Raw genomic sequence first — 25,599 nt, forward strand, 5'->3', positions numbered from 1 at the left:
GCGCATGACGCGTTGGATGAGACCATGTGCAAAATGCCAGTGTGTCAGCATCCGCAGTGCTGGGCGGCCTTCCGGAGGATAGAACGGGGGAATCCTCATTACAGCACAAGCTCACTGGGCTCCATCACCAGGTCTTCTGAAGATGAAGGTATAGAGAGAGTAAAGCCCTCTTTACAGCTATGGTAACCAGAAAAAAGTACTCAGAGGTGCCAATAGCATTTCTGGAGTGCTGTCCAGGTACTTCAGTTGTGCTTCAGATGATAGCTTTTTTTATTTGGAGTAACAATTGATATTTTAGGACAGGTTTTCGAGAGTTGTACACCCTTCCTAAGATCAGAACTACCAATTTATAATGTTTCTCTGAGTTTAAACTGAAAGTAAATAAGTATTGCTTGATCCGAGGACAGAGGAGAACTCTTAGAAGCTTGTCCTGCAATATCAATTGTTAGTCCCAATAAACATCATATAATATAATACTGAAATACTCATTTTTATTCATTTTCGCAACTGAACTAACACTGCTACCACAATTTATTGCATGGGGGTAATTTAATGCATGAAACCCCTCATTAACTTGAACTGGGTCTTCTGCAATCGGACGCTTCAGGGTATATTGAATAGCCCCCATAGAGCACTATCTGAAACTATCGTCCATTTTGACTCTCCCTCAGCTAAGAATACAATGGCAATCACAGTTCTCTGTACCCCTGTAAATAAAGGTGAAGGTAATAAAGTACAAACCTTGAGGTCAGTTCTGTCCATAAAATTACATACTGTGGGGCACGGATTACCAGGGATACCAACAGGGGTTTGGGATCTGACCTGCCCCCCAACTTCCAGGGTCACAGCAGGGTTCTGATCTAACCAAAAAGGATGCCTAACTGAAGCCATATCAACCCATGCTCACTAGGTGATGCTCTTTCATGGGACACCTTCCAGTGTTGGAACACACCTTACAGCCCATTCAAGTGAATGGCGCTGGAAGATGTGTTTTGGAGCAGCATCGCTTAGTAAATATGGGTCATTACCATTGCTGTGTGGTATTTATTTACTTGTATACTCAGTAAGACCAAAAGAGAGATTAGGGAGTGATAAACTGAACCATACTAATTGAAATGATAAGTGAATGAATGACAGATACAAATCGATAATTATAAAGTGGGTGCAAACTGTGAACTGAAAAGTGAATCAATAGAAATAAAGAGTACAAAGTGATTGTACCCCGAAGAAAATTCACTTAAATGCACAACACTAATTAAGATATAACCTTTATTTTATTACTTAAAACATATATTACTGAGTGTGTATATAACGGTGTTTAAAAGAAATGAAATCGAATAACAGATGCACCAGAGTCTCCTCTCATATATGAATAAATACTCCTACTAAATAAAAGTGGTAGGGTAATGGGGACTGAATGGTGCAATCAGCCAGGGTAAAAACCTACAGGATCAGTATATAGCGCAGATGGTATATTGACAGTGTTGACAGTGGAGATAGGTTGGTGTGAATAGCGTCATTGGATTATTGATTCACCACCAAATAGTACTTAGTATGTATTTATTCATATATGAGAGGAGACTCTGGTGCATCTGTTATTCGATTTTCTTCGGGGTACAATCACTTTATTTCTACTACTTAGTAAGACCCACTAGTGCCGGGGCGGCCAACTCCAGTCCTCAAGGGCCACCAACTGGTCAGGTTTTAAGGCTAGCCCTGCTTCAGCACAGGTGGCTCACTGAGTTGTCGACGAGCCACCTGTGCTGAAGCAGGGCTAGCCTTAAAACCTGACCAGTTGGTGGCCCTTGAGGACTGGAGATGGCCGCCCCTGCACTAGTATCTCATCTCAACCCCCAGCTAGTGCATTTAAACGGAGCTGATCTCTACTCCAGCACTGGAAAGTGGCTTCACGTCATATTGAATAGGGGTTCTGTTCTCTGCCCTTGGAGACTAATCCTGTGAAATGTTGGCTCACAAACCACGCATTAAGGAAATAACGCACACGTTCTCATTGGGAGAAATGTCACATTAAATAACACGCTACTATTAAGACAACACATCACGGTGACGGGTGTAACAACGCCTGCTACATCTGTATGTCCACATTTTTTTTCCCTGACAGGTGGACTCCCAGTCTTGACAGTATCCAACTTCCAGCCCCCAACAATGGGGTTAGATTCTCGCTTGTTAAACCTATCCTCTTCCTTGATGGGGCTCAGAGATTCGTCTTCTCCTGTGTTGTGTAACTTCTACAACAAGACTAAATACAGGTATGTTAGGGATGTGTACTTTATCTCGTACATCAGTACTGGTATTGTTTCCTTGCAGAAGTACATTTTCTATTACATATATCTCCCCTTCATAGGGCCATAATATAATAATTACTTTTCATGTAGCACTTTTCTCCCCAATGGGACTCAAAGCACCTCACAATTACAGTATAGTGCGTGGATACATATGCTTTTTATAATCACAGTCCCTGCCCAGATGAGCTTATAATCAATATTTTTATGCCTGAGGCACAAGGAGATAAAGTGACTTGTCCAAGGTCACCAGGATTTGCACCAGGATTTGCACCAGGATTTGAACCAAGCTCCCTTGCTTCAAACTCCGTGTCATTTTTAGAGTCAGCGCCTTTACTGACTGAGCCGCTCCTTCATAGATGTTACCCAGTGGCCGGAGTGGTTTCAAGAAGGTTGTGAATAGAAATAAATGTATTAAACACTGGAGCAAAGCACTTCAATAACATGATTGGTATTTTATTTATGCTATAAAACAGGAAGGAAGAGATCTATTCTAAAATTAATCCATTTGTAATGGAACTGAAAGTGTGTAAATACAATTAAAAAAAAAGTAGTGGTAACTCTGGGTTTAGAAATAATAAAAGTAGTGATTCTCTGGGTTTGGAAATAAAAAAAAAAGTACGATTTCACTATGTACAATATACTGTAAGTACAAATATAGGATAAAGTATCTTGTCTAAATTTAGCATTGGTTGAACTTGATGGACGTATGTCTTTTTTCAACATCATCTACTATGTAACTATGTTTCTGTGTTTAAAATGAAAAATCAGTGTTACTCTGGCTTTGGACATTAAAAAAAGTTGTGATATCCCATAATTCAACCACATTTTAATCTCTGATGCTAGCATATTATCTACCTTTCACAGTATATGTCAGCATCAAACTGTAGTTGTGACTGTGTTATCATTATCAGTTTGGACAAGGTGCTGTTCCCGGATCTGAACTCAAGCCGGGAGTCAGAAGCGTCTCCCCGTAGAATCACACGTTGCATCTCTCCCAGCAAGCTGCACAAAGTGAGTGACGCGCCACAGACCTCAATGTCACTGCATCGACACGCAGGCCTTTAACAATACACAACACGTAATACACAACACGTAACAATACGCAACACGTAAATGTACGGCGACTAGTTTGGGTTATTAGGAAAACACCATAGATCTTACACTGTGCTCTGCCAAACGTTGACTGCTCAATGTGTCAGCCTCAGCTCAGGGTCTTCTGATGACAAAATGCCAAAGTATGTATGTATGTATGTATGTATGTATATATATATATATCTTTATTTATATAGCGCCATCCATGTACATAGTGCTCCACCGCAGTAATACACGTAACATAACGGGAATAAGCGCTTCAGACATAAAAGTAACATTAGGAAATGGAAGCCCTGCCCCGAAGAGCTTGCAATCTAAATGGTAAGTGACCTGTAACATTGTTGTGTAATGCGTTGTAAGCCCTCAGGCTTTTAAGGGCTTAAATATGCATCTCTGAATATCAACATATTCATTAGCATTCGTTTTCTGATATTGCTGCTGTTAATATGGGGCTGAGATAGATCTAGGGTTGCCAGGTGTCCAGTATTGAACCGGACTGTTCTGTATTTGAACACACTGCCCAGTAAAAAATGAGAGGTAATACTAGACATGTATGTGACCGGTATTGCCTCTCTGGGCCTAGTGACCTGATCGGCTTGGGAGGCCGTGGGATCTCCCTGAGCAGGGAAGAGAGCAGGGCTGTTGCTAGGCAGCTTCCTTCATCCTGATTGGCTGCTGCTGGGTAATGCAGCCAATCAGGAGGATGTGTCAGGAGCCTGGGGGTGGGGCCAAGGAGAGGAGGAAACAGCATGGAGTGGGGGGGGGGGGGGGTCTCGAGCGTGTAGAACACAGAAGAAGGCCTCTGCTCTGCTAATATAATGAACTTTATAAAAAAATGTACTAGAGGGGTGCTCTAGGGAGCTATACAAGGTGCACTATGAGCATATACAAATGAGAAAAGAATCCCTGGTATGAGCACTCAACCTCTACTAAGATAAATAATAATATAAAGTTTCATGATATCTTGTTAATCAAATGGAGAGACAAATACACATGAAATATACTGAGTTTAAAACCTAATTGACGTTATGTACCGGACAGGGTCCTATCTTGGATCCCTATAAATGACTTAATTCAGAATCCCAGAATTATGCATGCAAGAAACGGTGATGCACAGGTATATATGTTGGTATCTGTGCTTTATATCCTATGTATTTCCTACACTACGCGTGTGATAAACTAGTAGGTAGCTGTGCTTGGCAAATAAATGCCAAGAATAAAGGTGCAGACCAATGAAGCCCAAGAGAATGGGTAAAAAGTGAATAAGTTTCTATCTATATTATATATACAATACACCTCAGATACGGGTGTGTAAAAAAAAAAATGTGCAGTTATTTAAGGCTACCTACAGGTTACCAGATGGTATGGATACGGACATCCACATTGATAACAGTATAAGGGACGGCAGTTGTTAATCACCCCCCTATAGTGCATTGCCTGATCAGTGCTTGCTGTGCAGTAATAGCATGATATATATCCCTGGCGATATACAGGTTGCCAGCTACAAAGTATTACTTGGTCCGAGTGAATATAAAAGTACTCTGACTGACACTAGTGGCTGCCTCAGAGGGCCCATATCTTGGTTTAGCTGGCTACAATTACAACTTAGTAGTTGTGTATCACTCGAGAGAGATGCCGGTCCTCGGCGAAACCTAGCGTTCCTGTCACGTCAATGACGTCACAGTATTCGCGTCATCTACACCCTTGGGTCAATTAGGTTTTAAACTCTGTATATTTCATGTCTGTTTGTCCCTCCTTTTGATTATCATTTAACTTTATATTATTATTTTAGTAGATGTTGAGTGCTCATACTAGGGATTCTTTTCTCTTTTGTATATGCCTCGAGCGTGTCACACCTTTCACTATTGTGACCAGTATTTTTGGAGAAGCCACCTGGTATCCCCAGATATATCCAACAATTGTAACAGGAAGCTGTATCTGGTACCTGTGCTAGAATATTATATAACATCGATTGGAGCCACCTCTTGCTATCGTTTTTCTGAACTTCTTATATATTAAATGGCAAACAAAGAAATATCCAGGCACTTAGAGTGGTCTTTGGGAAGAAAAGAGGGTTGTTGGAACGGGATCAACGTTTAGGTCCAACCGTGTTCCACCTTGACAATGGTCTATGGTTGGACCGAAAAAGTTGATCCTGTTCCAATAAACCTCTTGTTTCTTCACTAAGATCACTGAAGTGCCTGGATATTTCTTTGTTAGCTATATACACGTCTCCCTCCTGGTTACTTGACAGTATAGTGAGTGCTCCTAACCTTGCTCCTTATATATTAAATAAACACGACTGATCTAGAGAATGACCGAGAAACTCCCGTTCAACATACCAATATTGATGCACAAGTTTCTCACATTTGAAAAGATGGGGAGCTTGCGGCTTTAACAAGTTTCATAGACTTTAAGATAAGGGGGTCTTTCCCTAATGAGTTTACAATCAAGAATCACGCCCAAATCAAACGGTGTATTTCCGTAATCGGACATTTGGTCGCAACCATCTCGCCGCCTATGTTTGGCTGCCAAGGGACGCTTCGCCGCAGCCGCTCTGACGCTGGGCAGTCAGCCGCCGTCCGTTTCGCCAATAAGGTATGTTAACTGAATGCGTTTTAGCGTTTAGGGAAGGGGGTTAAGGATAGAGGTTTTAGGGTAAGGGGTTAAGGTTTTTAGGGTAGGGGTTAGTAGTAGGGGTTTTTAGGGTAAGGTTAGGGGCTTACCTTGGTGGCGAGATGTCCCTTCAGCGACATGAGTGACTGCGAAAGGCTGGTGGCAACTTGATCGTGGCAAAACAGCTGTGACCAAATGTCCTAGACCGCTGTATTTCTGGCTTTACTGGAGAAAGAAGAATGACGGGGTTATATAGGCGTGAATGTCGCTCCATCCTCCGCACTGCTGCCCGTAACACACAGCTTCTCCCATCCAGATTGAGGTCGTGGATATGAGTGCGGGATCTGCTTCCTGCCATGATATGGAGAACAGACACATCTCCGTGGTCTGGGTGCCAAACTCGCAGCGGAAATGTCAGCGCCGAGAACGGAAAAAAGAGCAGAAGTACGTACGGTAAATCACCGATACCAAATGTACCCGCGCACTCAAAGCAGCGCTGCTCGCGGTGCGTCTCACCTTAGGGACTCCAGGAGGTCCCGCAGAGTTCAGCCGCTCTACTCCCATTTCAAGGGAACCCCGGTAGCCGTTAAGTGATCCCCCAAAACTAGGACAATATGACCGCCTGCTCTGTAATTGCAAAAAACGTTACAAATGATAGCCGGGTCATCAATGGAAAGCGACTTGTTACCCGTGACTATGCAGCCATATTTGTTTAATAGGGTTTGGGGTTTTTTTTTTTTTTGCAACAACCTACAAAACAATTAAAGTTAATTTTACCAGCGATCGGGGTCTCTAGAGCACCAGAGTTACGTTTTGTGGGACCCTGTGCGGACCTTTTAGTGTGTGTGTGTATCTATCTATCGCGTTTGCTGTATTTACTCCATATGTAAATGTGCAGTACACACACAGACAGATCAGACCTGTTTGGTTTCACTGGGTTAGAGGGATCCTCTTATTGCAGGCCCTAAATGTCCTTGGTCCTTTTTCAGTGAAAGAGGGTACAACTGAAAATGCTTCCTGCCTGGGCAGATAGAATCAAATGAAGCTTTCATTCCAATCTGATGATGTTACTGCTGTCAGTTTAGAGGGGAACGTGATGTTGGGAAACAGGATATTAGGGTAGTGCTTATAATTGGCTGCTCTTTCATATGAAGGTTTTTTGTTGATTCTTAATAGGATGGCACCTTTTAAGGGGGCTATCCCTCCCAAGGATCAAAGTGTACCAATGGCAGTGACAAGGGGTTACCACCATTATCAGACACCAAGAAGTATTTAAAAGTCATTTTATAGAGTTAGTTTGTAAACACCTCGAGATGAGACTTGGGAGGGGGGTGGTTCCTTTCCTCTTGCTGCTCCCTTTTGTCTGATGTCACTGCGTGTTCAACAAGAGTTTGCACAGACAGAGCCGCCTCTCTGCTCTCTCCTTATCTTTATTGGTTCTCTGACAAGGATGGGGCACGATATGCATAAAAAAATACTTGCTTGACAAACACTTCTCCATTCCCTAATAAATGCAGTTTGTAATTAATTTCCTGAGCAAATAAGCCAAATTGTAATACTCGCTGGCTACATGCGATTGCTCTTTTTTGGTCCAACATTAGATATCTAATAGATGTCCTTGTACACAAACTTTTAGGACATCTTCTTCAGCTGTACTTTAAATGTGACATTTCCTATATAGTCAGAAGCTATTTAGACCCAACAGCTTCGGACCATATATAAGTGACCTCTTAAACTGTGATAGTGTCGATAGTGGCATTTTACTGAATCGTCCCATTTATAGTCAATTCATCTTCAAATCTCTAAATTGCTGAAGCGATTAAACAGTTTAACACATTCCTTTGTTTAGCGAGGACCAGTTCAAAGTTGGGATTAAAGACGTGACCTTTGAAACACTTTCTTCTGAAGATGTAAAGAGTGAAGACCGAGTCCTAGCAGCGGTGAGTCACATGCTGTAATGGGGATGGACTATAATAACTAATAATATCATTCTATCATCATATATGCCACGTAAACCTTTGGGTGCCACATGAAATTGGGGCAGTGTCATATTAGGCAGCACCTTGGAGGCCTTATGACTTTGCCCCAATTTTATGAATGATTTTATTTCCAGGAGAGATCATGATCTTGGCTCTCAGTGAGCAGAGCAGGACAGAAGAGGGGGAGGAACTCCTCTTCTGTTCCTCACGTCCGGGCAGATCATGGTCATGTGCATGGACACCGACAGGCGGAGGGGGTGGCCCAGACGATCCCGGAAGTTGGGCCCGGTCCAGGCCCCCTCCCCGCTCAGAAGTAAGGCCGCCGGCACCTCCCTCCCACTTTGCTGGACAGTCGGCACGGGGTGCAACAAACCTTTCAGCACACAAAGGATTAAATAAGCATTCACTCCTAGCATCGAAGTGTACTTACAGCAGTGACATGTTTAAGGGGTTTAATCTGACGGATGCCTTTTTTATTTACCCAAATCTGACACCTATAAATATTTTGTAATCATTTTTTAGAGTTCGTTTGTGAACATGATGAGCTGAGACTCTGGAGAGGTTTGATTTCCTCTGACTGCTCCCTTTTTGTGTGGTCAGTGGGCTCAACAAGAGTTTTCACAGGCAGAGACCCCCTCTCTCTGATACGGGTGAGATATGGGTAAAGAGAACACGTGATCGACCAACACTCCCCCAATGAAATGTAATTTCTAATTACATTTCAGATTAACAACAAAACAAACTAATATTTGCTTTTATCATGGCTAGATTACTTTAAGGAAGTGGCAGTGGGTGCCTCGGGTAGCAGAAGGGTTAAGTGATTCTTAGTGGCCCAACCTCTCTTTATTGTTCAATGTTCAATGTCATGTTTTGTGTTCAGCAAAAAAGAAGGAACGTCAAAAGACACCCTACTGGTGGATGCTCTCGTAACATGGCACTGACCTCCGTCCGGGCGTCCGTTAGAGGACATGCAAAGAGTCAGAAGATGGGGATACCACCAAGGTAGGAACTGTACATATTTGGGGGCGATATGCATCAACGTGAAGGAAGTGAGAAGAGAAGTTTTCGTTGGCGCATCGCCCCATTTTATGCCCGCGTTTCCTACAACTGATGGAAAGTTCACTCCACTTCAGATTGTTTTGGGCCGCAAATGCAATATAAAAAAGGTGAAGACCCGGAGTTTGATACATGTCATTAGAATCTGCCGTGTAAGACCTCCCTAACTCTTCCTATTGACACTCCCCAAAAACGCAAAACGTGGAGTAAATACCCTGATACATTGACTCAAAGAGACGCAGGATAAAAATGACACCATTTTGGTCAATATTGTTGAAAATTTGCTTCGATACATCAGTTTAAATGAAGGTTTTTAATGAGATCTAGTGGGGATTTCACTTGTAGTGGGGGATGTATTGTAGTCTCGTGGCTGCAAAACGGTGGGCAAAAAGTGGTGCAAAAATGAAATCAGATTTAAACAGGACTAAATCCTGTTGAAAGCAAAAGAGCTTTCTTTTTCGATACATCTGGGGCTATTTATTACCCCAGTTTTGCAGCCAGGGCACTTTGATATAAATCCCTCAAGGATCTAGTAGTAAATAGAAACACACCAACACAGGTCCAACAGGCTTCCAAACACACCAACACAGGTCCAACAGGCTTCCAAACACACCAACACAGGTCCAACAGGCTTCCAAACACACCAACACAGGTCCAACAGGCTTCCAAACACACCAACACAGGTCCAACAGGCTTCCAAACACACCAACACAGGTCCAACAGGCTTCCAAACACACCAACATTTGTGTATAGAGCACCAACATATTCTGCAGCGCAGTACAATGGGGGGTCAGAAGACGATACCAATAAAATACCAAACATTACCATACATTGGTACAGTAGGTAAGGAGGCCTGCCCCAAGGAGCTTACAATCTACAAGGCAGGGAAATGGAAAGCTAAGGTAGAGATGGAGAAGATGGGTGGTGTGTTCCTGAATGCTGCTTGTTATTTGAAGGCGTTGGAAAAGAAGTGCATGGGATTGTGCGCAGGTAGAGCTGCGAGAGTGGGTAACGTGCGGATGTGTAAAGGCTTCATTATACATATCTAATATTGTTACCCAAGACCAACATCAGGGCAGCGGTAACATGACGAGCGGCATCCTTTGTTAGCCCATCAGCTACCGCCAATGTTATTTCGAAAGATTATATATATATATACACACACACACACACACACACACACACACACACACACACACACACACACACACACACACACACTAAGACTTACAGTCCCCTGAGCCACTGATTGCACTGCGGGGGATCCCATTTAGAAGCGACCGTCGCAATCACATGACCACGGTATGACGGTAAGGTTTGCTACATCTGTACCAAGGGATCTTCAGTAGCGGCATCCACAAGGCAGTATCCCAACCGTTTGTATCCACGAGAAATAAACGTGACGTGCCACCGGAAGAACATACATTGTCTCAGCATTCACAAAACCTCAATGCACTGCATGCAGAGAAGACCCACCCAGGAAATGTGTAGCACAAATATCAAAATACACCCATCATGCTCCATTTGGGCGTGAAACATGTTAGAGGTTTTGTGGGGCCCGCATGTCCCAGTTTGGGTTTGTTTTGTAGTATGCCGTGAACACATTGTGATATATTTGCTAAGATCACAGGGGGAGGTATTATTATAAAACAAAATAGCAAACAGCACAGCTGGAGTTAGAAAGTTTTGCTGTTGCCCCCTGTGGTCTGGGCTTAGCACTATTTAGTAAGTCTGAGCCATAGTCTTTATGAAGGTCTCTTGTTCTATGGAGGCCCATATTTATAGTATTTTCTCATTCTCTGGCCTCAGTATCCAGCAGCTACTGTGGCTAAATTAAGATGTTTTGATTGTTTTTATAGTGCTGACAGTGAGAGCATGCACTGTACCATTGCAGAATACATACAGATTGACCTTACCATTTGTGTTGGTTGTTTGTGATGCACAAGGAGATAAAGCTGTGATCCCAAGGTCAAACAAAGCCGCCACTGTCAAAGACCAGTGCAAGACTGTGGCCATATCTGAAAGGAAGCCTAGTAATGTATTTTGTTTTCAGCTCTGTGAAGGGGCACATTGACAAGGCGCCAAAAGACAAGCAAAGCTACTGTTGGAGATACCCAGACGTGAATTCCCTGAAGCCTTGGTTTCCCGGTGTCCCGCTGCTGCAGAAGCGGCATGTGGTTCTGCATGATACCAAGGAGAGGCAACAGCACGTGTCTGCTTTACCAAGCACAGGTCCAGTTTACAAGCTCGATGATCAGGTAAGACGCGGGCTTTCACTGGGTCACCAGGTCACCACACCAGAAGGTCCATGGTACTCTTCTGCTGCAGACCTTTCCGGCACTGAAGTTGTTAAAGCAGCAGACCACGCTGATCACCAGTTTCCCCCCTTTATTTTAATTACGTCGCTACGGTGTCACAGGGTCTGACACTCCAGGGGCCCCGTGACCTAGTAGCTACATCATAATGTCCCTGTTTGATTTGAATGAGATCGCATTCTGCGCTCCCAAGGAAGTGGAGCGGGAGTTCATCTCACACAGGCTTCTGGTAGGATTGTCGCTTAACAGTAATTTACTGTAGGTTGGAAGCAGATATATCTCCATTGAGATCAACCTTCATAGCCTATAGTCATAGCCTCTAACTGTTTAAAAGGGCAGTCCCATATAGCAGGCAATAAAATAAAATAAAAATGTAAACAACTGCTCAATGTAATCAGCTTCCTAAGAAGGAATTAATCACCCTTATATTTACATTTTTGCTTCTTTGTTTCCTGTGAAAAATGAATGTGTTTTCCCTTTCTTTAGGTCCCTACTGTATGTAATTCACTCTTGTCAGATATGTACAGGCATACCCCGCATTAACGTACGCAATGGGACCGGAGCATGTATGTAAAGCGAAAATGTACTTAAAGTGAAGCACTACCTTTTCCCACTTATCGATGCATGTACTGTACTGCAATCGTTATATACGTGCATAACTGATGTAAATAACGCATTTATAACAGGCTCTATAGTCTCCCTGCTTGCGCACAGCTTCGGTACAGGTAGGGAGCCGGTATTGCTGTTCAGGACGTGATGACAGGCGCATGCGTGAGCTGCCGTTTGCCTATTGGGCAATATGTACTTACTCGCGAGTGTACTTAAAGTGAGTGTACTTAAAGCGGGGTATGCCTGTATTGTGCTACACTCATATCTGTCTGTGACATGAATTTACCGGTAGACACACACACAAAAAAAAAAATTATATCACAAAAGAGATTGGGTAAAGACTGTAAAAAGTCTACACAGCATTTGGCTAGCATAAACACACGAAATGATAACAAATAAAACATTGAAAAATAGTTATTATTGTCAGATTTTACCAAAAAGGGTCCAGATCATGTGTACATATCACCCATCCCAGTGCTAACAGTCTCATATGGCCGTAGGGGGGGGACTGCCCCTTTGGACCAGCAGCAACACAGTACAGGTCATTTGAAAACTTTTTTTTATTTCCCCCTGAATGCCAGCCCTAGTTACCAATGGGTATCGGAACTGAATTCAAGGGAATCCTTTAGCTATGAGGGCCCATACTTACAAAGCAGTGCTATTCCATAAGACATCTTCCGACGCCAGATGACAGTTTATGGCTTATTCAAGTGAACAGGCTATAAGGGGTTTTCCAGCACCAGGAGGTGTCTGCAGACAGAGCACCCCTTAGTAGATATGCCCCATGACGCTTTATCTACTAAAAAATTTTTCCAAGTTATTTAATATGCGTTTGTTTGCTATGAAACGTTAAGCCTGAATCGTAACACGGTAGAATAACAATAAGTAACATAGAATATACAATACCCACTTTTTGGGTAAAAACAAGAACATATTAGGTTTTAGCCATTCCAAATTTGCCGAGCTATCCAGGGCTAAACGGTAAAGCCGTACTTAGAAAATAACAATAAAGGCCAATATCTCTTCATCAGTATTTCTCCAAAATAGTGAAAAAGTACATGGAATCTTTGCAAATAAAACCCGCTGTAAGAATGCCACACAATTGGACATGTTGTTCCTGCTGACCTTGCTTGAAGGTCAAGCGACCCTAACCTGTTGGTTTCTCTTCCAGCGCTTTGAAGCTTTGAATGAGATGGAAATAGATCTCGAGAGCATTAGGAACCAGTACTACCTATGGAAAAAATATATAAGCAGAGCCGGGCCCAGCGGCAAAGTTAGAATCTCCGGTAATTCTGGGACCAACATCGTAGCATATTGACACACAGGCTAATACCATTGTTAATAATGATGGTATTTTGTTTCTTACGTGGGGTTGTACATAAATTGTGCAATAAAATAAAATGTTGCAGGCACAGTTACTCCCTGCCTCGTACAGCTTACAATCTAATTTTGGTGCTGGAGGTACAGAGAGATAAAGTGACTTGTGCAAGGTCACAAGGAGAGTGGACAATGGCATCCGAACCAGGTTCACCCAGGTCAGGCAGCGACAGGACCCCTGAGCTTCTCTTTTAAAGATGGTCTCTGCTTGCTTCTCAAATCGGCAATGCTTTTTTCTCACCTTGGCTCTTATTTAATACTAGCTGAGAGCCCTGGCGTTGCCCGGGATGTTTGTGGTGTTGGGGTGGCATTTGGGTGTTTGGGTGGAGAGGGGTCCACGAGGCCCATGGCGGTGTGCGGTGGTACTACTGCTGTGGCTGTACTGATGGTGATTGTATCAGGGTGCTGATTTGGGAGGGTTTGGTGCTGATGTGTGGGTGCTGATGGTGTTGATGGGGGCTGGGAATGGCGGGAGGCCGAGAATGCCGGTGTGCTGGGGTGGCAGGGGATACCGGTGTGCTGATGTGGGGGTGCTGGGGATACCGTGTGTGTGTGTGTGTATATGTATGTATGTGTGTGTGTGTGTGTGTGTGTGTGTGTGTATGTATATATAATTTGTGTGTGTTGGAGGAGGGACGGACGGAGGAATCATGCCGGAGAGGAGGGAATGTGTGTGGGGGGAGCTGCTTACCTTACAGCATACAGCGGCAGAAGCTCCCTCCTGCAGCCCGGGAGTCGGACCCCAGCTGCAGCCATCTGCTAGGGGGGGGAATCGGACGGAGAGCAGCAGAGGGCATGTGGAGGGGGGGTGAGTAGCACGGAGAGCAGCAGAGGGAATGTGGGGGGTCCCTCCTGCAAAGCGGGAGCCCTCCGCCTCGAGGTGAGGCGGCGCGCCGAGGAGCGGGCGCCGCTTCTCGTGGGTAGCACGGCGCCGGGGAGGCTGGAGTTTGCTGTGAGGGGGTGGGGGGGGAGAGTTGAGGCGGTGGCACAGAGGAGCGTGCGGCGATGCCCGTGGGTAGCGGTGCTGGGGAGGCAGGGGTTTGCTGTGGGGGGGGGGGGGTGTGAGGCGGCAGCGCCGATGCCCGTGGGTATCTTTGTCAGCGGCGGGTGAGTGTGACCAATGAGAGGCGGGGGGGGGGGGGGACTGACGGAGCAATCTGATTGGCCGGAGGCTGAGTGACAGACCGACGGACCAATCAGATTGCCCATAGGGACAGGCACATACAACGTTTTCAAAACTATAGATATAAGATGCAGTGGAAATGGGTTAATTCAATGAACCCTTTTGCTGCCAGAGGGCCAAGCAGCACATTCTTGGCCCCAAAATGGCTAATCATATTTACAGATTTACGTCATGAGGCACTCAAAGAGTTAAGGGAGATATCCAACCCCGCCGCCCCCGCCCCCCCCCAACCCTGAAATTAAGTAGATTTTTGTTGTACCTATATCAACCAGAGGGCACTCAATGCTCCAGGGAACTCCAAATTCCTAAGATATTTCATGATTAATTTTTGCCAGTACTTTGCCAGGAAAAATAAAGATGGCTTTAGGGTCACCCAATGGGAAGCTGCAATGTCATCTTACAATGATGTCACAGTTTTCTATTGGTCGCCACAGTGAGGCTGACTCCAGTGGCCATTGCTTCTCCTGGAAATTTTTCACACTTAAATATCTCAGGAACAGGGGTTTCTCGTAGCTTGGAGTGTGTGGTTCAGCTCTGGGTGAAACATTGTGTCAAATAAGGTAAATATATATATATATATACTAGCTGATATACCCGGCGTTGCCCGGGATTTGCCCCCTTCACTGCTCCGGTCCCCCCCCCCTCCCACATGTTCCATTTCCCCCCCTTTCACAGCTCCATTTCCCCCCCCCCCCTTCACAGCTCTGATTTCCCCCCCTTCACAGCTCTGATTTCCCCCCCTTAACATCTCTGATTTCCCCCCCTTCACATCTCCGATTCCCCCCCTCCCCCGCCTTCATAGCTCGGCGTCAGCGGGTCACTGAGGGGGGCGGTCGGGGTGCTGGGATTCCCCCCCCCCCTTGATAGGTAGCCGGCGGCTCCCTGGGAGGGCAGGAGGGTTGTAATCCCCCGCCTTCAGAGCTTGGCGGCGATGGCTCACCTTTGGTTAGTGATTTCCTCCCACCCACCCCCCTTCAGAGCTCGGCAGCAGCGGCTCACTGGAGGGCGGGAGGGTTGTGATTCCCCCCCCCTCTTCAGAGCTGTCCAGTGGCGGATCACTGGGGGGGGGAGGCAGGCGGGAGGGTTGTGCGGCGGGGGCTTACTGCGGGTGGGTTAGTGACGGGGTGCGGCGGCGTGCTGCGGGTATCTGCGGTGGCTGACTTTGGGTGCGGTGTGTGACGGGGGGGGGTGGCAGCAGCTGACTTACTGTGGGGCGGGGTGTCTGCTGTGGTGGCGGGCGGGAGCAGGGTCGTCAACAGAAAGCATGGGGCCCAGGACAAATGAAAGGAGCAGGGCGATCCCCACCCGCCCCCAACCCATAGCGCACCTACCAGGTAAAAATATTTTTTAGCTTACAACTTTAACGTAACTGTTTTCTTATTGTCATACCGAAAAAAAGATTACAATGCAACATGTTTATTTTTATATTTTCCACAAAAGACAGGTGACAGAGTGGGTGACAGTGATTTGACAGTGGGTGGGTGACTGAGTGGGTGACAGTGATTTGACAGTGGGTGGGTGACTGAGTGGGTGACAGGGATTTGACAGTGGGTGGGTGACTGGGTGGGTGACTGACTGAGTGGACTGGGGGGGTGAAAGGCAGGAGGGGGGGTGAAAGGCAGGAGGGGGGGATGAAAGGCAGGAGGGGGGGGGGATGAAAGGTAGTGCCGGGGGTGAAAGGTAGGGCCGGGGCGGGGGGGTGAAAGGTAGGGCGGGGGTGGGGGGGTGAAAGGTAGGGCGGGGGCGGGGGGGTGAAAGGTAGGGCGGGTGGCGGGATGAAAGGTAGGGCCGGGGGGGGGGTGAAAGGTAGGGCCGGGAGGGTGAAAGGTAGGTCCGGGGGGGGGGGGGGTGAAAGGTAGGGAGGGGGCAAAGGGCAGGGAGGGGGCGAAGGGGCAAAGGGCAGGGAGGGGGCGAAAGGGCAAAGGGCAGGGAGGGGGCAAAGGGCAGGGAGGGGGCAAAGGGCAGGGAGGGGGCAAAGGGGCGAAAGGCAGGGAGGGGGCAAAGGGGCGAAAGGCAGGGAGGGGGCAAAGGGGCGAAAGGCAGGGAGGGGGCAAAGGGGTGAAAGGCAGGGAGGGGGCAAAGGGGCGAAAGGCAGGGAGGGGGCGAAGGGCAGGGAGGGGGCAAAGGGGCGAAGGCCAGGGAGGGGGCAAAGGGGCGAAGGGCAGGGAGGGGGCGAAGGGCAGGGCAAAGGGGCGAAGGGCAGGGAGGGGGCAAAGGGTTGGGGTGGGGGCGAAGGGCAGGGCAGGGTGGGGGTGGGGGCGAAGGGCAGGGTGGGGGCGAAGGGCAGGGTGGGGGTGGGGGCGAAGGGCAGGGTGGGGGCGAAGGGCAGGGTGGGGGCGAAGGTCAGGGTGGGGGTGGGGTTGAAGGTCAGGGTGGGGGTGGGGTTGAAGGTCAGGGTGGGGGTGGGGGCGAAAGTCAGGGTGGGGGTGGGGGCGAAGGTCAGGGTGGGGGTGGGGGCGAAGGTGGGGGTGGGGGCGAAGGTGGGGGTGGGGACGAAGGGCAGGGTGGGGGTGGGGGCGAAGGGCAGGGTGGGGGTGGGGGCGAAGGGCAGGGAGGGTGGGGGCGGAGGGCAGGGTAGGGTGGGGGGTGAAGGGCAGGGTGGGTGGGTGAAGGGCAGGGGTGTGTGGGTGAAGGGCAGGGGGGTGTGGGTGAAGGGCAGGGGGGTGTGGGTGAAGGGCAGGGCCAGAGGGGGTGAAGGGCAGGGCCAGAGGGGGTGAAGGGCAGGGCCGGGGGGGGGGTGAAGGGCAGGGCCGGGGGGTGGGGTGAAGGGCAGGGCCGGGGGGTGGGGTGAAGGGCAGGGCCGGGGGGGGGTGAAGGGCAGGGCCGGGGGGGGGGGGTGAAGGGCAGGGCCGGGGGGGGGGTGAAGGGCAGGGCCGGGGGGGTGAAGGGCAGGGCCGGGGGGGGGTGAAGGGCAGGGCCGGGGGGGTGAAGGGCAGGGCCGGGGGGGGGTGAAGGGCGGGGCCGGGGGGGGGGTGAAGGGCAGGGCCAGGGAGGGGGGTGAAGGGCAGGGCCGGGGGGGGGGGATGAAGGGCAGGGCCGGGGAAGGGGGTGAAGGGCAGGGCCGGGGGGGGGTGAAGGGCAGGGCCGGGGGGGGGGGTGAAGGGCCGGGGAGGGGGTGAAGGGCCGGGGAGGGGGTGAAGGGCAGGGCCGGGGGGGGGGGGTGAAGGGCAGGGCCGGGGAGGGGGTGAAGGGCAGGGCCGGGGGGGGGGGGTGAAGGGCAGGGCCAGGGGGGGGTGGTGAAGTGCAGGGCCGGGGGGGGGGTGAAGGGCAGGGCCGGGGGGGAGTGAAGGGCAGGGCCGGGGGGTGAAGGGCAGGGCCGGGGGGTGAAAGATCCCTTCCCCTGCGTTTACTTACCTCGCACCGGGCCGCGCTCCTCCTCTTCCTCGGGTTCCTTGGCGTTCTCCGTTCCCCCCGGCGAGGCGGAGCTGAGACGCTCAGATGAGGAGGTAGTGTGGGCAGCCGGCCAGTACAGCTCCCGACTGAGAGAGCCGGAGGAGCGCTCTCGGGGATGGTGAGCTGGGGGCGCGGCCTTAAGGTGAGAGCCGAGAGAGCGTGCCCTTGGGAGGGGGGCGGTCTGTGGGAGGGAGCACCGGGGGAGAGGGTGAGCGCCGGGAGAGAGGGTGAGCGCCGGGAGAGAGGGTGAGCGCCGGGAGAGAGGGTGAGTGCCGGGAGAGAGGGTGAGCGCCGGGAGAGAGGGTGAGCGCCGGGAGAGAGGGTGAGCGCTGGGAGAGAGGGTGATCTTTGTGAGGTCCTGCTGAGTGGTGATAGGGGGTGGTTCCGTTGTTGCGGGCCAGCCTCCGGGAAGGGCGGAGGGGTGAGAGGGTGGATGGGCGAGGGTGGATGGTCAAGGCCGGGCAGCCATTGAGGAGGGCCAGGGGGGAGGGAGGGGTGTGTGTGTGTGTGTGTGTGTGACCGTGTGTGTGTGTGTGGGGGCGGGCGGGCCAAGGGAGCCATCTCATTGGCCTGAGGCGGAGTGACGGGCCAAAGGTCCAATGTGATTGTCCCTAGACACAGGGAGACACATACAGACAGACAGGCAACGACACATAGGACGGTTTGAGAAATATATAGATAGATTTACTTTATAGCACGTTTTGGAAGAAATAAGACAACGCAAAGAAGTATAGAGATGTATGCTGGGTATTACCCAAAGAGACGGGACAAAGAATGAATGGGTTCAAAAGCAAAGTCAGTGACATCATCACAAGGGTGAAGAAATTAAATTGGCAGTGGGACAGACATATCGCAAGAAGTGACCAATCATATGACAAAGGTGGTACTAGACTGGATTCCAAGGGTTATTAAAAGACCAAGAAGATGACCAATAGTGAGATGGGAGCATGAAATCAGGAAATGTGTTCGAGCAACGTGGAGAAGAGAGGCAGCAACCACAGTAACTGGAAGATCATTGGGGAGGCTTCATCAAGCAGTGGATCAACAATGGCTGACAATGATAATTTATATATATATGTCTGTGTGTGTGTGTGTGTGTGTGTGTGTGTGTGTGTGTGTGTGTGTGTGTGTGTGTATACCCCCTCCCCCTTCAAAAAAAAAATACAGATTGCGGCTTTATGGTGCCAACTGTGTTGCCACCTGACTCCACATAGCACCTAGGGGCACTTATCTCTATATATTCAAAGCTGACTGAATATATGTCATTCGAGCCTTCTCCTTAATCAGGTTTTTGGATCAATTTAGAACGTTGCACTGCCTGGGTATGTTCAGGTGAATAGAAGCCAACCTCATGTGCACCATCCAGGAGCGCCAACGCACATCTCACCATATTAAATAGAGGCCATAAGATAAGAACACAGCTTACAATGCATTCATTTCCATTCAGGTGGAAGTTACATAGTAACTAACAGGTTAATCTATGGACACCCATAAAAGCAGCAGTCTGTGCTGCTTGATATTTTTTTGTGGGTAAGTTTATATTATCCAAGTGGATCTGGGGTCCTATGAAACTCACCCATGTTGTTGTGTGCTCTAGGGATCCACTGGTTGCCAGTAGACTGAACGTTGAATTTCCTTACAAATTCAACTTGCCTGGGAAAACAATATGGCTGCTGGTGTCAGCCTTTGCCTGGGGCGGCCAATAGAAAGGCTTTCTATTAGTAAATCCTAAAGAGAAGAGGTGGGCGCTTTGGTGTTCTTATGATATGGTTTTATTTAACCTTCCATGAAGTCCAACATTTTGGCTGCAGACACACAGCCTTTGTCAAGTATAGTACATTTGTCCATGTGTTTTAAATCGATAGGTTCAGTGAGCTGTAATGCAGACCAGTCCTTTGAATCAGATGGCAGGGACTTTTCATCCGTTACCAGCCTTTCTCAGTGTTCCGGGTCACCCCCTTCCAGGCGTTTGTTTCTTACAGATCTCAGGCAGGAATCCGGCAAAACGGTGGGTATCTTGTACATCTTATTAATGCATACAACTGAAAATAAGCCATCCCGACTCACTATTGCTCAATTCACATTGGCTCATATTTACTCGATGGTGCTATACCACAGAACTCCTTCTGGCGCTAGATGATACCTTATGGCCCATTTTACTTGAATGGGATATAATGTGTCTTCCAGCACGGGAAAGTGTCTTATGTCATAGCCCTGTTTAATCAATAACTATATAATATGTCAAAATTTATCATAGGCTGAACTGGATGGACTCGTCTTTTTTCAACCTCATCTACTACGTAACTGTTTCTCTCTGTCTTCTTTTTTTCTCTCTTCCCAACAGTCTTTAGTTCTAGTAGTCGTATGCAGGGCCGGTGCCAGGGGTGAGCAAGAGAGGCGACGGTCTCAGGTGGCATTTTCCAGTTTCAGTTTCAAACGATAAATAAACTGGAAAATGCCGCCCGAGGAACATCGGTCCCATTGGTGCGACTGCACCGCGAGCCACGCCCTTACAGAGGCGCCGCACTCTTCCCCACACTAATTAAACTGATTGGCTCTGTACGTGCCTTTTACATTCTCTGCCGCGTTGCCATGACAATGCGACGTCACATGACGCTGCAACGTAGGAGGAGGAGATGCCGCTCAAGGGAAAGGTAAGAAGCCTGCCCTCTCTGCGCTAGCTTAATTTCGCCGCACCGGCCCTGGTCATATGGGTTCTTGAAAAGTTGCACATTAGATTTAGGTTATTATACATTTTAGGATTATCTATAAATTTCAAAGGAAACTCGGATTGGCTTAAATTTGATTGTTTGTGCAATTATAATGTTATTGGCCGTTTTGGAGCTCATATAAGCCCCTTTAATGCAGTGGGAGTTTTTTTTTTTTTAACCTTTCCAGATCTGCAAAATCTTTAAAAAAATTATTTTGTATTGTGACTGGGTGGAACCCCTTAAAAATATACTGTGACCTCACCCACCAGCGCACTCATTCCATGTATTTAATAATACTATTGTTGTGGTAGTACTTATAATTGTATATTTGATATGGGAAAATATATAACATTACAGTGTGGTATTTAATAACATTTAAATGGCGAAACTAAGAAATGTCAAATACGTGATTGTGTCCTGAGAAGTCAAATGTCCACCATTACCACCATTAACAGCATTATCACCATTACCACCAGTGAACCACAAGGTTTCATGGAATGTAAGTAGAGAAACACCTTGTAATGTATCAACAAGAGCATTCGTCACAGATGTAATAGTGGCTGGATAACACTAATATGATAATTACTGACTTGCTAAGCTGTCTTTGCTGACTTGCTAAGCTGTCTTTTAGGCTGCAGCTATGGAGTCCAATAAGGAAAGTGATGGGGAAATCCTAAAAGCACAAGCTGAAGTTGTTGAGTCGCCGGAGCCTGTAGATGGTGAGGACACCACAGAGTCACAGCAAGGTCAGCACTGCTCTGTTCCTTGCATGCAACTTGATGGGGATAAGACAGTCTATTAATGGAGACACATACAGAAAAGGAAATAATACATGCATGGGACAGACATATCTGAACCCCTAAATGGCGAGGGCATTTGGAATAAAAGCCAGCTAGTTATTGAGGTCTTTGATTTTGTTGTATACAGTAGTTCTTTGGGAGGTTATTAAGACAAACAACCCTTATCCATCATGAGTGTATACCAGGGGTCTCAAACTTAGTCTTCAAGGGCCACCAACAGGCCAGGTTTTATGGACATCCCTGCTTCAGCACAGATGGCTCAGTCTTTAATTGAGCCACCTGTGCTGAAGCAGGGATATCCATAAAAGCTGGCCTGGTTGTAACCCCTGAGGATTGAGGTGGGGTGGGCGCGAGAGACGGGTGGGGGGACGTGAGAGATGGGGGGCAAGAGTTGGGGTTTCTCAGAATTTCACAATGAATTCTGAGGTTCCTTAATAAAAGAAAAAGTGTGTGTGTGCCGAGCACGCGCATTTTAAGTGAAATTCTTTATCTGTTGTCACTGTTTTGTCACAGAAATTATATTTGTGATGGTGATGTTTTTAATTAAAAATCAAAACACAATTGCAGTGACAAAACGCAAAGAAATTTGACTTTGAACGCACGTGCTCTGCACACCCCCTGTTTTAGGTGTGTGTATGTGTGTGTGTGTGTGTGTGTGTCACTTCAAAAAGGTTGAAAACTGCTGGTGTAGACATTGTCTTTGTACATGAAATTCCACCTAGCAGAATTGGGATTAAAATGCAGAGCTCGGGCTGACTTCAGCAGCCACCTGTCTGCCAAAACTCACATTACATCTGCATTGTTCTGATCCGTAGACCTGGAACAGGTGCATGTTACTGGAGATGTGGCAACACGGAGAGAAAAGCTACCCCCAGTTCCACCACAATCCACAGACTGTGTTCCTGAAAGCAACCAAGACAAGGCACCCAAAGAGCAGGGTGCTCCATCTCTACAACCCCCTACCCCTCCGTCTTCACCAACGCACAATTAATGTTAACCCAGACAAACACAAGTGGAATATGTTGTAATACCTCACACTTCATTTTTTTTTTCTTCTTTAAAGTCAACCCAGTGTTGTCATAATGTTTTCCACTATTTAATGTTTGCCGAAATGAACAGGTTTGATCGAACTGAAAACTAGGTAACCAAAGAAACTGGAGTCAAACTTGATAGCAAAATGTTATGTTGAACACAGATCCCATGGTCAGAGTAGCAAACTGCTCACATACACCATGGCATTAATAGTAGGGTGACCATATTTTTCCCGGGACAAATGCCGCGCATGCAGAAACGGTGAGCACCAAACGCGCATGCGCAAACGATGAGCACCAAACACGCATGCGCAAACGGCAGGCAACGAATGGCCTGCAAAAGAGCTCTCCCCAAATTCATCAGCGCATGCGCGATTGGGACATTTGGAAACATTTCGGGACACCAGGACAGAGGACAATAAAACGGGATTGTTCTGGCTAAACCGGGATGGCTGGTCACCCTAAAATTTTATAGTCTGCTTGAATAATAAAGCTATAGTATAAACTGCATTAAAAGTGTTGGCTTGATGACTGCCACATGGTGGCACTGGTGCATGGAGGAAAACAGCTCCTATTATTAGCAATGCTCAATTAAACAAGGTTACTGGGCAGCTCAGAATATGAGTTGCAAGGATATGGAACCATGCACGTTATTAGTCATCTCGTCCTCATTCAACTCCAAGTTTACTGGATTAGTGTGAGCAATGGAATAGTAAGTGCTACATCATGTTTAGCTCTACATATCAAACACCATCCCATCCACTGCGTATATTAACAGGACCAGAAGTGTTGAAGTCTGCCTGGCTCTCTACTAGTCACGTGGTAACACTAATACAGAAGGGATGGTATCAATATAGGAGACATCAATACTCAGGGAAAGCACTAAGTGGCAGCATAACATACTGTACTTTTAAAGGCTTCATAATGTTTAATTCTCCCAAGCCACCCCTGTCCAAATGATCCAAGTGTTCAGGATGCAAAGCTTGTATTGCCACTTAAGTCTGATAATGCCTCTTTAACACTTGTTAGTCTTGTATGTTACTATGACATTATGTGACATCTGCTACAGCACACTTGACGAAAGAGACCTGTGAGGTTTCAAAAGCTCTGTACTCTAATATTCCATCTACGAAGAACAGTCCTGTGGTTCATTTAAATGACATTGCAACCAATAACGAAAATCTCACAAACTTGAGTGTGCCGGTAGAGTTACCATGATTACAAACATTCTTAAATGTACATTTCTATTTCTCTATTATTGTAAAAGTAATGTTTTTTAATTTAAATACATGGTTTGCTACAATAATATTGTGGCTCCTTTTTATTACGCTGTCCAATTCCATTAGACACCTCCCGCTGCCGGGAGACACCTCCCGCTGCCGGGAGACACCTCCCGCTGCCGGGAGACACCTCCCGCTGCCGGGAGACACCTCCCGCTGCCGGGAGACACCTTCCGCTGCCGGGAGACACCACCCGCTGCCGAGAGACACCTCCCGCTGCCGGGAGACACCTCCCGCTGCCGAGAGACACCTCCCGCTGTTGGGAGACACCTCCCGCTGCCGGGAGACACCTCCCGCTGCCGAGAGACACCTCCCGCTGTTGGGAGACACCTCCCGCTGCCGGGAGACACCTCCCGCTGCCGGGAGACACCTCCTGCTGCCGAGAGACACCTCCCGCTGTTGGGAGACACCTCCCGCTGCCGGGAGACACCTCCCGCTGCCGGGAGACACCTCCTGCTGCCGGGAGACACCTCCTGCTGCCGGGAGCTGGGTCTAGATGTGTCAGAAGTGGGGAGCACTCTTGACATATGTACTTACCCTGAAGGAAAGGAGGTTGGCAGGCAGTTCAGTTGAAAAGAAGTTGGTGGGAGTGACTTTCTTCACGAGACTGTTTGGAAGGGAGTATCTTACGAAGGTATTCAGGGCAGGTGGTAGCGGGGTTCAGGATAGCAGGAAACCGATTATAGCGCAAGTGCTTGAGGGTCTTGTTCAGGTGACCGGGATGGCGTGCATTCACAATTTGAGGCCAAGCTGTTAACCTAGGCCTTTTTTGGTGCACTCTGGGTAGAGGAGCCCGTTTGCGCTACCAGGCAGGGCGGGGGAGGACTGCTGTTCGAGGTCTCTTAGGTTGCTAGTGCGCCGGTTAAAAATACCAGCTGGGCTAGGGGATGTGGGTCTCGCTAGGGGGCTTAGCAGGTAGTGCGACTTGCCCGGTGGGGTGTTAGGGGGCTAAACTTCCAAGTATGCCCCCAATCACGGGTCCACTGCTGGTATATGCTGGGGGGGGACCTCTATCAATGTTCCAATAGCAGTGAGTATTTTTTCTAAATTAGATTTTATTTAAAACACCTGAAAAGCTCAATTCTCCAGACACTTTTGTGTGGTCTTTATACAGTATGTGCTTCAGTTGTATGGGAGAGAAATTATTTCTCTGTCAAGAAATGTAGTTCAAGGTCTTCGTAGCTGTATTGGTCCTAGATGTTGATGTGTTGTGATACTTTTTAATGCACCACCAGAAGAGTTCTTCATAAATTAAATTATAGTGTGCAGATTTTTCAAAACCTCGCAGGTCTCTTCCTCATGTGTTTTTTTTTTTTTTTCAGTTAGGTGTTGTCTATTTAATTTAAAGAGTTGTGAGAATGGGTGGGGATGTGCAATTAGGCCTGACCAAGCCACATTTTCTTGCCAGTTAAGTGGAACTGTGTCTTGATCATTAAACTGGTCACTGGCCCAATCTCATTAAAAGCATATTCCACCAGCCCCTCCCTGGGCTCCTCTTACCTGTGACAAATAAGAAGCAAGTAATTCAATTGTAATTAGGGAACTAGGAGGCGAGCATGTAACAGGATAGGGTTGGTTTGATAGATACAATGTATAATTAATAACAGTTCTAGTGAAACGCTTATTATCTAAACAAAAAACACTTATCAATTATTGTTATCCTTCTGATGTAGCCTTTTGAGCTTTCTGCAGTTTTGTTGCAAGCAGCAGCGTTTTGAAGATACCCAACTGTTAACTTGAATTGTTTCTAATAAGAATTAGGCAGGAAAAAGAGGGTTATATATCCAATTTTCCCTGCTGTGAAACATTGTGCTAGATCAGGGGTCAACTCCGGTCCGCACGGGCCACTAA

General features: G+C 47.5%; 1 protein-coding gene across 1 annotated transcript; it reads left to right on the forward strand.

Moving 5' to 3' along the window:
* The first annotated feature begins 6 nt into the window (after positions 1-6).
* On the forward strand, positions 7-22,984 carry C21H9orf43 (chromosome 21 C9orf43 homolog). The gene is made up of 11 exons (XM_075579234.1): positions 7-148; positions 2,123-2,270; positions 3,218-3,317; positions 6,331-6,458; positions 7,864-7,954; positions 8,874-8,995; positions 11,103-11,307; positions 13,145-13,259; positions 19,792-19,934; positions 21,269-21,383; positions 22,253-22,984. The coding sequence occupies exons 1-11, from the start codon at positions 25-27 to the stop codon at positions 22,426-22,428; spliced, it is 1,467 nt and encodes a 488-aa protein (XP_075435349.1). The 5' UTR covers positions 7-24; the 3' UTR covers positions 22,429-22,984.
* Positions 22,985-25,599: the final 2,615 nt, after the last annotated feature.

This window comes from Ascaphus truei, chromosome 21 (assembly GCF_040206685.1).
Source record: "Ascaphus truei isolate aAscTru1 chromosome 21, aAscTru1.hap1, whole genome shotgun sequence".
In the NCBI taxonomy this organism is placed as follows: Eukaryota; Metazoa; Chordata; class Amphibia; order Anura; family Ascaphidae; genus Ascaphus; species Ascaphus truei.

Coding starts and splice junctions, on each gene's coding strand:
- C21H9orf43 (XM_075579234.1), top strand. CDS start 25: ATGTGCAAAATGCCAGTGTGTCAGCATCCGCAGTGCTGGGCGGCCTTC. Junction 8,996..11,102: donor AAGATGGGGATACCACCAAG/GTAGGAACTGTA, acceptor TTTTGTTTTCAG/CTCTGTGAAGGGGCACATTG. Junction 19,935..21,268: donor GGCAGGAATCCGGCAAAACG/GTGGGTATCTTG, acceptor GCTGTCTTTTAG/GCTGCAGCTATGGAGTCCAA.